The sequence below is a fragment of the Oncorhynchus nerka genome, linkage group LG18, assembly GCF_034236695.1.
Source record: "Oncorhynchus nerka isolate Pitt River linkage group LG18, Oner_Uvic_2.0, whole genome shotgun sequence".
NCBI lineage: Eukaryota > Metazoa > Chordata > Actinopteri > Salmoniformes > Salmonidae > Oncorhynchus > Oncorhynchus nerka.
This window is the reverse complement of record NC_088413.1, coordinates 74,370,713-74,383,834: the sequence shown is the minus strand read 5'-3', so window position 1 is coordinate 74,383,834 and position 13,122 is coordinate 74,370,713. Positions and strand designations below refer to the sequence as shown.

The following is a 13,122-nucleotide window of genomic DNA, read 5'->3' as shown; positions in this document are numbered from 1 at the left end:
CTGTGAAGTCCATGGAGAATAAGAGCACCTCCTCCCAGCTGCCCATTGCACTGAGGATAGAAAACACTGTCACCACCGATAAATCTACGATAATCGATCATTTCAATAAGCATTTTTCCACGGCTGGCCATGCTTTACATCTGGCTACCCCTACCCTGGCCAACATCTCAGCAACCCCTGCAGCAACTTTCCCAACCCCCCTCCTCTTCTCCTTCACCCAAATCCAGACAGCAGATGTTCTGAAAGTACTGCAAAATCTGGATCCCTACAAATCAGCTGGGCTAGACAATCTGGACCCTATCTTTCTAAAAATTATCAGCTGAAATTGTTGCAACCCCTATTACTACCCTATTCAACCTCTCTTTCGTATCGTCTGAGATTCCCAAAGATTGGAAAGCTGCCACAGTCATGGGTCATGGGTGCAAGGTCCTGGGTGCAAGGTCCTAAACGATATCATAACCGCCATCGATAAAAGACAGTACTGTGCAGCCGTCTTCATCGACCTGGCCAAAGCTTTCGACTCTGTCAATCACCGCATTCTTATCAGCAGACTCAATAGCCTTGGCTTCTCAAATGACTGCCTCGCCTGGTTCACCAACAACTTCTCAGATAGAGTTCAGTGTGTCAAATCGGAGGGCCTGTTTGTCCGGACCTCTGGCAGTCTCTATGGGGGTGCCGCAGGGTTCAATTCTCAGGCCAACTCTTTTCTCTGTATACATCAATGATGTCGCTCTTGCTGCTGGTGATTCTCTGATCCATCTCTTTGCAGACGACACCATTCTGTATACATCTGGTCCTTCTTTGGACACTGTGCTAACAAACCTCCAAACAAGCTTTAACGCCATACAACACTCCTTCCGTGGCCTCCAACTCCTTCAGGAAGAGAATATTCTCTGTCTGTGGATAACTGTCATCCGGCTTGAGATTCCGAACGACCACCTTTCTGGAACGCAGAATCTTCTTGAAGATAAAACAGAAAATCTTGTTTGGTTGAACAAAAACAAAAAAACACACACACAAACACACAAGCTGGCTGTGAACTGATAGATATGCGAAGAATTGTTTTATTGCTTAAGGTGCCTTCGGAAAGTATTCTGCCCTCTTGACTTTTTCCATATATTGTCAGGGAGATGACCAAGAAACCTGATGGTCACTCTGACAGGGCTCTAGAGTTCCTCTGTGGAGATGGGAGAACCTTCTAGAAGGACAACCATCTCTGTAGCACTCCACCAATCAGGCCTTTATGGTAGAGTGGCCACTCCTCAATAAAAAGCACATGACACATGACCCGCTTGGAGTTTGCATAAAGGCACATAAAGACTCGCAGATCATGAGAAACAAGATTCTCTGGTCTGATGAAACCAAGACTGAGCTCTTTGGCCTGAATGCCAAGCGTCACATCTGGAGGAAACCTGGCACCATCCCTACAGTGAAGCATGGTGGTGGCAGCATCATGCTGTGGGGATGTTCTTCTACGGCAGGGACCGGGAGACTAGTCAGGATTGAGGCAGAAATGAACGGAGCAAAATACAGAGAGATCCTTGATGAAAACCTGCTCCAGAGCGCTCAGGGCCTCAGACAGGGGCGAAGGTTCACCATCCAACAAGCACACAGTCAAGACAAAGCAGGAGTGGCTTCGTGACAAGTCTCTGAATGTCCTTGAGTAGCCCATCCAGAGCCCAGACTAGAACCCAATCGATCATCTCTGGAGAGACCTGAAAATAACTGTGCAGCAACACTCCTCATCCAATCTGACAAAGCCTGAGAGGATCTGCAGAGAATGGGAGAAACTCCCCAAATACAGGTGTGCCAAGCTTGTAGTGTCATTCCCAAGAAGACTTGAGGCTGTAATTGCTGCCAAAGGTGCATCAACAAAGTACTGAGTAAAGGGTCTGAATACTTATGTAAATGTGAAAATTCAAGTGACGTCACCGACTGAAATGTATTTGGCGCGCACCACCGCTGACTAGCTAGCCGTTTCACATCCGTTACACTCACCCCCCTTTTGACCTCCTCCTTTTCCGCAGCAACCAGTGATCCGGGTCAACAGCATCAATCTCACAGTATAACTTTACACCGTCCCCTCGTCCATACCTGGGCACGAACCAGGGACCCTCTGCACACATGAACAACAGTCACCCACAAAGCATCGTTACCTATCGCTCCACAAAAGCCGCGGCCCTTGCAGAGCAAGGGGAACCACTACTTCAAGGTATCAGAGAAAGTGAAGTCACCGATTGAAACGCTATTTGGTGCGCACCACCGCTGACTAAGCTAGCCGTTTTACATCCGTTACATGTAGATGGGCGAAAAATATATATTTAATCCATTTTGAATTCAGGCTGTAACACAACAAAACGTGGAATACGTCAAGGGGTATGAATACATTCTGAAGGCACTGAGTGTTTCCCCTTTCATCTATATATGGTGTTAGCTAGTTACTGGGTAGTTAGGTCTTCAGCTGGCATGGAACAAAAGGGGGGAAGGTTCGTTCAAAACTCAGATCCAATTGTCAAGTCAACACATCCGTCAGTGCTGCTGTGAACTACATCACCTCAAACATGCCAAACGGGAGATGTATACATTTGTTTTTAAATCATTGATTCAATGTTGTTTGAGTTGCTTTGTGTATCAACAAATTTGCTTGAGAGATGATTTTACTGCAATACTGCTCACTGCATCAAAGTTGCTTGGCATAGGCACTTCAAACAGCTGTCAGTCAAGGCGAGCTTATGAATATAAAAAATAACTAGAGACAAGGGACTCTCTTCCCAGCTAGCACATAACGTTCTGAGAACCATATGTTTCTTAGAGCTTGGTGAGAGTGGAGTTGTCCTATGGTTATTTTGTATACAACCTTCCCACATTTTCTTGGTATTTCATGACTTTCCAAAACGTTTGAACATGGTTGCATTTAATTAACATTTTGGTAACGTTCTAGGAACGATCTCCAACTGGTTTGACATTGGGAAAGTTCTCAAATAGTTCAGAGAACTTTAAGAAACAACGTTCTTCTATGGGAATTTCAATACTTCAGCATAACGTTTCTTACAGGTTTCCTCATGGAAACAAAACTCTCTTTATCCTCTAATCTTTTTAGTGTGTTCAGGTGTGTTGGCCGCGCCCACTAATTGGACACACTTGACCCTTGAAATGGGGTCAATTTGAATACACTAAAAAGGACGGCTTTGTATGCGTAAAAAATGGAGTAGTGGACTAATTCCATAGAGAGAACAGAATCTCACTGATGCTGTGTCACAATAAAAAAATAGGTGTTTGCATGATTAATGTCAAAGGAAATGAATTTCCATGTGTCCTATCTGTGCTGGGAGTGTTATTAAAAGTCTTATTGGAACATTCAGTGAAAGTTAAGAGAATTTGTCAACAACCTTAAACAAACCAATTGGTTAATAAAACCTCCCAGGAAAAAAACTTTCAAGCAACCAGAGTAAACGTTGTCAGAACCACCCTGCAACCTAAAAAGAAATGTTCCCAGAACATGCAGATTCACTTCTGTTCTAAGAACATTTTTTTTTAAAATTTTTTTTTAAACATTACGTTTTACCGGTCAGGAAACAATCAGCAAAGTTTGTGGGAAATTTCTTCTGGCGTGTGGCCAGGAAGGGTGGATTTCCTGTCTTCGCCTTTAATGGCTGTCCCCCAATGGTGATGTGGGAGAGATCTTAGATCTGTCATTGAGATTCGAAGTTAATGTTTGGGGCGATGATGAGAAGTCAGAACCATTTGCATAATAAATAAGGCCTTTCACGTTTTAATTAAGAAATGTTAATTAGCTTAGCGAAGTTGGAAGATAAGGGGAGGAGACTGTTTCCTGTGCTAGAGCTGGTCTCTGAACTCCTAATATAAAGCCAGTGAACATTAAAAGCTGTCTGATCCTCAACGCTGGCCTAAATGCAATGACGATCTTGCCATGTAAATCTTGGTGGGGCAAACAAAAATATATATTTTTGATGCATGCCAGCCAAGCCACTACACAACACTAAACAATACATGAATTGCACTATAATGGTGATAAATGGTTCCCACAAACTGTTAGGGCCTACATAAAGCTGTCCCAACAGCAGAGCTTTCTTTTCAGCACCATGGAGCTATGTTACCACCGCTACACCTGGCTATCAACAGAGCCTTGTCTGGCAGCGAAACAGTTAATTCAGCCTCATTTACTGCCTTTTTTTAAAACATAGCTGATATGGCTGACTTGATTAAACAAATGTGGTTTCTACTGACAATTGAGACGTACAAACTATGGCATAAGGGGATGACAAGCGCATAAGAGGCTATCTGTAATTTAGATTAAGACATTAATGAGTGAGCTAGGACGGACATAGTCAATATAACTATTTGTTTAGCACTTTTGAAATGTACAGCGACAGAATTCAGAACATGGGCCGTTATTCAGTATTCTCCCTGTACACCAGGTCAGAACCATATGATAAATAAAGGGGGCATATATGCAGACAATTAAAGCTCTTACAATATTCGATGATGACATTTCTCTCAAGCAGGCTATATGTGCACCTCCAATTCAGAACAGTAGGCTACATTATGAGGGGGAAAGGGACCAAATTATTAGGGTGAGGCACATGGGCTATTAACAGCTTAATACACAACACACCTTAGCATTGCTTTCTTAGAAACAGTATACATAAAGTGCCTTCGGAAAGCATTCAGACCCTTTGATTTTCCCCACATTTTGTTAAATTACTGCCTTAATCTAAAATTGGTAAATTGTGTTTTTCCCTCATCAATCTACACACAATACCACATAATGGCAAAGGAAAAACAGGTTTTTAGAAATGTCTGCAGATTTATTAAAAATAAAACAGAAATATTACATTTTACATAAGTATTCAGAACCTTTAGTCAGTACTTTGTTGAAGCATCTTTAAAAGAGATTACAGGCTCGAGTCTTCCTGAGTATGACGCTATAAGCTTGGCACACCTGTATTTGAGGGGATTTTCCCATTTTTCTCTGCAGATCCTCTCAAGCTCTGTCAGGTTGGATGGGGCGCATTGCTGCACAGCTTTTTTCAGGTCTCTCCAGAGATGTTTGATCGGTTTCAAGTCCGGGCTCTGGCTGGGTGACTCAAGAACATTCAGAGACTTGTCATGAAGCCACTCCTGCATTGTCTTGGGTGTGTGCTTGGAGTCGTTGTCAGACAGGGGCGAAGGTGGATCTTCACCCCTGTCTGAGGTCCTGAGCGCTCTGGAGCAGGTTTTCATTAAAGATCTCTCTCTTCTTTGCTCCGTTCATCTCGGCCTCAATTATGACTAGTCTCCCAGTCCCTGCTGCTGAAAAACATCCCCACAGCATGATGCTGCCACCACCATGCTTTCACCGTAGGGATAGTGGCAGGTTTCCTCCAAAAGTGACGCTTGGCATTCATGAGAGACTTTTGGTGACTTTTGGCAAACTCCAAGCGGGCTGTCATGTGCCTTTTACTGAGGAGTGGATTCTGTCTGGCCACTCTACCATAAAGGCCTGATTAGTAGAGTGCTGTAGAGATGGTTGTCCTTCTAGAAGGTTCTCAAATCTCCACAGAGGAACTCTAGAGTTCTGTCAGAGTGACCATTGGGTTCTTGATTACCTCCCTAACCAAGGCTCTTCTCCCCTGATTGCTCCGTTTGGCTGGGCGGCTAGCTCAATTACTTCGACCTCATGGCTTGGTTTTTGCTCTTATATAGACAGGTGTGTGCCTTTCCAAATCATGTCCAATCAATTTAATTTACCACAGGTGGACTCCAGTCAAGTTGTAGAAACATCTCAAGGATTATCAATGGAAACAGGATGCACCCGAGCTCAATTTCAAGTCACATAGCAAAGGGTCTGAATACTTCTTAATTTTTAATACATTTGCAACAATTTCTAAAAACCTGTTTTCGCTTTGTCATTATGGGGTATTATGTGTAGATTGCTGAGGATACAATACACGTTTGGACTCACCTTTTGCTGTGCTCACTTAAACAGGAAGGGGTCGCGGTGGTCCTTCTTGTGTGGTCTAGAAAGAGGCCTGAATAGTAAAAATAAAGAAAACCCTTGAATGAGTAGGTGTGTCCAAACTTTTGACTTGTATTGTATATATATATATATATATATTATTTATGTGGGGTGGGGGCTAAGCAGATGTGGCTCAAAACAGGTGGGGCTCTGAATGATGCATCATGCCTACATGATAAGAGAGAGAGAGAACATTGAAGATAGTTGGGGGCTAAAAAAAACATCATAACAAGCTTTACAAAAAGCCAGGAACTAGTAGTTGATCTACATACCATATTATGACCCAATCAAATACATTCTTACAAGGTATAATATTCCAAAAACACAATGGCTGGCTGAAGACAAAGGCATAATGAAGCCAAAAACAAAAGCATAAACGTACGATAGTGGATGCTTACGATGTAGGGGTCCACTATCTTACATTTGGTGGCAGCAGTGGGATCCAGGTCTGGGGGGGGGGGGGGGACTTTGTGCCCTGCAAAGTCTACACAGCTCCTGTTGTAAACTTATACCTGCGGACATGTCTTCTGCCAGTCGCTTTCAATCCCATTGGTCCATGAACAGCTTGGAAAAGCCAAAGCAGCAGCTGCCACTTCTCACTAATGCCCTTCAAATGAAATTAATTTATTCAACTCTCCATCCCTCCATCCATCCATCCCTCACTCTCTCTCTCTCTCTCTCGCTACTGAACTGTGACAGTCACTCTGTGGGCCAAATACGACTGCCTTAGGACTCAACAAATTGAATGAATGGGACAGAGCTTCTTGAGATGGATGAAACACTTAAGATTTCTTTGAAAGGTGGAAACATGGTACCATTGCATGAATATAAATGGCAGAGCATTTGTTGAGGTACCTCACTCTAGACCATTGCGGTCAGGGGTTCAGATAATGTAAGTGCAGGTTCTCTAACAGCCAGTCAGACAGCCAAGAGCTGTGCTGTTTTGATCGAGGGCCCATCCTCTAAACAACCCAGCCTTCCTCGTTGCGGTTGAGAGCCTCTACATTATTGAAGAGCATCAAGAGCCTATGAATCACATCTGTTGATTACGAGCTGATGTTCCTAACACAAGCACACCACTCCGGCTCCACTGCCCCAGCTCTGCTATTAACATATATATGAATTTGTGACTGTCAGCGCAGACATAACAAACACCGCTGCATTGATATTCTAATTATCTCAATACCTCGGGTGTGGCCGTTCACCAGAATGCGTCATCACGACGAACATAAATCTAGTACTACGGGCCATTGCGGCTGAGGATTCTCAGGTGTTGCAAGGGAGCCTAGTCTCCCTGCCTGCCAGATAAAGGTGCACAGCATACCGGTTTTCAAGACTGCTGGCCTGCCAAAGGAAAGGTTGACAGACAGAGCCCAAAGGTCATGCCAAATGGTCATCAAGAGTCCTTATTGTAATTTTCTGTTGCAAGTCACAACTAAACTGAGGTAAACATTATATTATTTTCAAGAATGTTCTCAGAGTATCTGTGGGATACCGTTCCCTAAAAGCCCAACGAGAACGTCCTCTTATGTCCTTAGGACATCCCCTGTTTGCTGGGACAGTCATTGGGTCACTGGTCCCTTATTGAGTTAATACACTCTTTTACCAATAAAAGGAAGGGTAAACAGGAGATGATGTCACAGCAGGCTGGTGATTGTGGGTTGGTGGTTGGTTGGGGGTGTGTGGGCATGCTGGCTTCTGCCTGTGGATATGCTATCGATCACCACTCCGAGCTACCAGGGTATTTAATGGGAGGGCGAAGCAATTATCTAGGGGTTTTATTGGCAGATTGGACAGCCGCACGGGGAGAGGAGGTGCACAATTCAGCGACTCACTATGGGGATGAATGTGGTGACCTAAGAGTTGACTCATCATGGGGATGTGGTGACCTAAGAGATGACTCATCATGGGGATGTGGTGACCTAAGAGATGACTCAACATGGGAATGAATGTGGAGGCCTAAGAGATGACTCATCATGGGGATGTGGTGACCTAAGAGTTGACTCTTCATGGGGATGTGGTGACCTAAGAGATGACTCATCATGGGGATGTGGTGACCTAAGAGATGACTCATCATGGGGATGTGGTGACCTAAGAGATGACTCATCATGGGAATGAATGTGGAGGCCTAAGAGATGACTCATCATGGGGATGCGGTGACCTAAGAGATGACTCATCATGGGGATGTGGTGACCTAAGAGATGACTCATCATGGGAATGAATGTGGAGGCCTAAGAGATGACTAATCATGGGGATGTGGAGGCCTAAGAGATGACTCATCATGGGGATGTGGTGACCTAAGAGATGACTCATCATGGGGATGTGGTGACCTAAGAGATCACTCATCATGGGGATGTGGTGACCTAAGAGATGACTCATCATGGGGATGTGGTGACCTAAGAGATGACTCATCATGGGGATGTGGTGACCTAAGAGATGACTCATCATGGGAATGAATGTGGAGGCCTAAGAGATGACTCATCATGGGGATGTGGAGGCCTAAGAGATGACTCATCATGGGGATGTGGTGACCTAAGAGATGACTCATCATGGGGATGTGGTGACCTAAGAGATGACTCATCACGGGGATGTGGTGACCTAAGAGATGACTCATCATGGGGATGTGGTGACCTAAGAGATGACTCATCATGGGGATGTGGTGACCTGAGAGATGACTCATCATGGGAATGAATGTGGAGGCCTAAGAGATGACTCATCATGGGAATGAATGTGGAGGCCTAAGAGATGACTCATCATGGGGATGTGGAGGCCTAAGAGATGACTCATCATGGGGATGTGGAGACCTAAGAGATGACTCATCATGGGGACGTGGTGACCTAAGAGATGACTCATCACGGGGATGTGGTGACCTAAGAGATGACTCATCATGGGGATGTGGTGACCTAAGAGATGACTCATCATGGGGATGTGGTGACCTAAGAGATGACTCATCATGGGGATGTGGTGACCTAAGAGATGACTCAACATGGGAATGAATGTGGAGGCCTAAGAGATGACTCAACATGGGGATGAATGTGGAGGCCTAAGAGATGACTCAACATGGGAATGAATGTGGAGGCCTAAGAGATGACTCGTCATGGGGATGTAGTGACCTAAGAGATGACTCATCATGGGGATGTGGTGACCTAAGAGATGACTCAACATGGGAATGAATGTGGAGGCCTAAGAGATGACTCAACATGGGAATGAATGTGGAGGCCTAAGAGATGACTCAACATGGGAATGAATGTGGAGGCCTAAGAGATGACTCATCATGGGGATGTAGTGACCTAAGAGATGACTCAACATGGGAATGAATGTGGAGGCCTAAGAGAGGACTCATCATGGGGATGAATGTGGAGGCCTAAGAGATGACTCATCATGGGGATGTAGTGACCTAAGAGATGACTCATCATGGGGATGTAGTGACCTAAGAGATGACTCAACATGGGAATGAATGTGGAGGCCTAAGAGAGGACTCATCATGGGGATGAATGTGGAGGCCTAAGAGATGGAACACCACTGGGAGCTTTAAAACATTGTCCTACTGAATGGTGTCTTGTTTGTTGAGAAAACAATTAAGTGTGTTTATAGTTGATAAAACACACTTAAAAAGGTCCAACACAGCCATTCATATCTCAATATCAAATCATTTCTGGGTAACAATTAAATGTGATTATCTTCAATTAAAATGGTCAAAAAGAAACAAGAAAAATGCTTCTTAGCAAAGAGCAATTTCTCAAGGAAGAATTTTGCTAGGACTGTCTGGGGAGTGGTCTGAGGGCAGGTGAAAACTGAATAGTAGCTGATATTGGCAGAGGTGTTGAACTCTTTCTTATTGGTCTATTAACTCATTTACTGCCTGGCAACGTCACCAGGGAGGCCAAAACTCCATCCTATCAAAACAGGCTGTGATTTCAGGCAGTCTTTTCAAACAGCTCTTACACTAAAAGGGCATTATCATAATTTTCGCCATTTTACAGTATTATTCCAACCTCATGGTGTGAAGATATATATAAAAACAGAGGACAAATCACAATTTCAAAAGCACTGAGCTTTTAAGAAAATAGGATAACATGCATTAAGGGGATGGATCACTTCAAAGAGGATTTTTACAAGGTTTCCCATTAACCTTGGCTATTAGAAGGTTTTTAAGTGCACAATCTGATCACCTACACACTTATCAAATGCCAATTGTCTTAACGATTTTCCATAATTGGGTTAGGGTTTGTTTTTTCCCCCACATATGGCATTTTTCAATGGTCTAATATACAAAATCAGATGTTAGACCTTGGAGAATCTGTGGTACAGTGCCTTCAGAAAGTATTCATACCCCTTGACTTATTCCAGCCTGAATGCAAAATAGATTAAATATATATTTTCTCCTCACCCATCTACACACAATGCCCCTATAATGACAAAGTGTAAAAAATTGATTTTAGACATATTTGCAAATGTATTGCAAATAAAATACAGAAATATCTCATTTACATAAGTATTCACACCCCTGAGTCAATACTTTGTAGAAGCACCTTTGGTGCCGATTAAAGCTTTGAGAAGCCTTGGGTATGTCTGTGTCAGCTTTGAGTAGCCTTGGGTATGTCTGTGTTACAGCTTTGAGTAGCCTTGGGTATGTCTGTGTTACAGCTTTGAGTAGCCTTGGGTATGTCTGTGTCAGCTTTGAGTAGCATTGGGTATATCTGTGTCAGCTTTGAGTAGCCTTGGGTATGTCTGTGTTACAGCTTTGAGTAGCCTTGGGTATGTCTGTGTTACAGCTTTGAGTAGCCTTGGGTATGTCTGTGTTACAGCTTTGAGTAGCCTTGGGTATGTCTGTGTCAGCTTTGAGTAGCATTGGGTATATCTGTGTCAGCTTTGAGTAGCCTTGGGTATGTCTGTGTCAGCTTTGAGTAGCCTTGGGTATGTCTGTGTTACAGCTTTGAGTAGCCTTGGGTATGTCTGTGTCAGCTTTGCCTTGGGTAGTCTGTGTCAGCCTTGGGTCTGTGTTACATGTCCTTGGGTATGTCTGTGTCAGCTTTGAGTAGCCTTGGGTATGTCTGTGTCAGCTTTGAGTAGCCTTGGGTATGTCTGTGTCAGCTTTGAGTAGCCTTGGGTATGTCTGTGTCAGCTTTGAGTAGCCTTGGGTATGTCTGTGTCAGCTTTGAGTAGCCTTGGGTATGTCTGTGTCAGATTCGCACATCTTTATTTTATATATTTTATATTTATATATTTTCAGCCATTTTTCCTTGCAAATTTCTTCAAGCTCTGTTAAGTTAGATGGGGAGTGGAGCTGAACAGCAATCCTCAAGTCTTTCCAAAGACTTTCAAGTCACTCAAGAACTTTCACATTCTTGTTCTGAAGCCATTCCACCGTTGCTTTGCTTAATGCCTAGGGCCATTGTCTTGTTGGAATGTAAATCTTCCTCAGTCTAAGGTCGTTTTGCACTCTGAAGCAGGTTCTCATCAGGGATTTGGCTGCATTTGTCTCCATTCATTGTTTCCTCTATCCTTACCAGTCTCCCAGTTCCTGCTGCCACCACCATGCTTCACGGTAGGGATGGTGCCACCATCATGCTTCACGGTAGGGATGGTGCCAGGTTTCCTCCAGACGTGACGCTTGGCATACAGACCAAAGAGTTCAATCTTGGTTTCATCAGACCAGAGAATCTTGTTTCTCATGGTCTGAGAGTCTTTAGGTGCCTTTTGGCAAACTCCAAGTGGGCTGTTTTACTGAGGAGTGGCTTCCGCCTGGCCAATCTACCATAAAGGCCTGATTGGTGGAATGCTGCAGAGATGGTTGTCCTTCTGGAAGGTTCTCCCATCTCCACAGAGGGACTCTAGAGCACTGTCAGGGTGACCATCGGGTTCTTGGTCACCTCCCTGACCAAGGCCCTTCAGTGCCGATTGCTCAGTTTGGCCGGGCGGCCAGCTCTGGGATAAGTCTTGGTGGTTCCACACTTCTTCCATTTAAGAATGATGGAGGCCACTTCTTGGGGACCTTCAATGCTACATAAATGTTTTGGTACCCATCCCCAGATCTGTGCCTCGACACAATCCTGTCTCGTAGCTCTACGGACAAATGTCGTTGACCTCATAGCTTGGTTTTTGCTCTGACATGCACCGTTAACTGTGTGACCTTATCTAGACAGGTGTGTGCCTTTCCAATTGAATTTACCACAGGTGGACTCCAATCAAGTTGTATAAAGATCTCAAGGATGATCAATGGAAACAGGATGCACCTGAGCTCAATTTCAAGTCTCATAGCAAAGGTTCTGAATACTTATTTAGATAAGATATTTCTGTTGTTTATTTTAAATACATTTGCAAAAAATATATTAAAATGCGTTTTCATTATGGGGTATAATGTGTAGATTGCGGAGAGAAAAAAAATTGAATCAATTTTAGAATAAAGCATGTTTTGCCACTAATATAAAATACCAGTGACTTCCATTGTTTCACAGAGAGCGTTGCTCACCTGTCTCCCCTGCAGTTACCATGGCTGGGTTGTCAAAGAAGCCAGTGAGGAGGCGTCGACCACAGGGCAACCAACAGGCATCTCGCACCGCCCGTGAGTGGGAGGAGTATACCATTAGGCACCACCCACTGTCTGCACATTCCCAAATCTGCAGCACATGGAGTGTATTCATTAGTGAACACCGTAGCAACATATTTTCCTACGAAAACAAGAGTTTCTTATTGGACAAATTCAAGTAGGGCTCTCACCGTTTGGTTCTTAGTGTTTGGTTCTGTTTGGTTCCTAGTGAATACACCCTTGAACACAGTGCAGTGGTTAATTAGACATTAGTCAGGCACTTTATCAGTTGTAATGGGAATTCGCATTCACGGCACAGAGAGAGCACAAAGAGGCTTTTCATCACATTATTCTGTATCAGAAAATTAATGTTCTTTAAGAAGGTGTTGCATTCACACTACGGCTAAATAATCAGAAATATGGGGGCTTTCAGTCTTTGTTACGAGAGCCTGGACAATTTCTCTATAAATGACATGGGGGAAAAGAAAAATGCTCTATAATACATTGATACTCATTAGTTTCTTTTGCAGTTCTTCACTTCAATTAAAATCGGCCTACATTAAAAAGGGTCGCC

The 13,122-nt window shown here is 43.8% G+C and overlaps 1 protein-coding gene across 1 annotated transcript in view; it reads right to left on the bottom strand.

Annotated features, from left to right (window-relative positions):
* Positions 1 to 12,663, bottom strand: part of LOC115146522 (WD repeat-containing protein 25) — a 32,390-nt gene extending 19,727 nt beyond the window's left edge. Inside the window, 1 exon segment of the mRNA XM_065003365.1 lies at positions 12,476 to 12,663. Within this exon segment, the coding sequence (XP_064859437.1) occupies positions 12,476 to 12,663 (188 nt within the window).
* Positions 12,664 to 13,122: the final 459 nt, after the last annotated feature.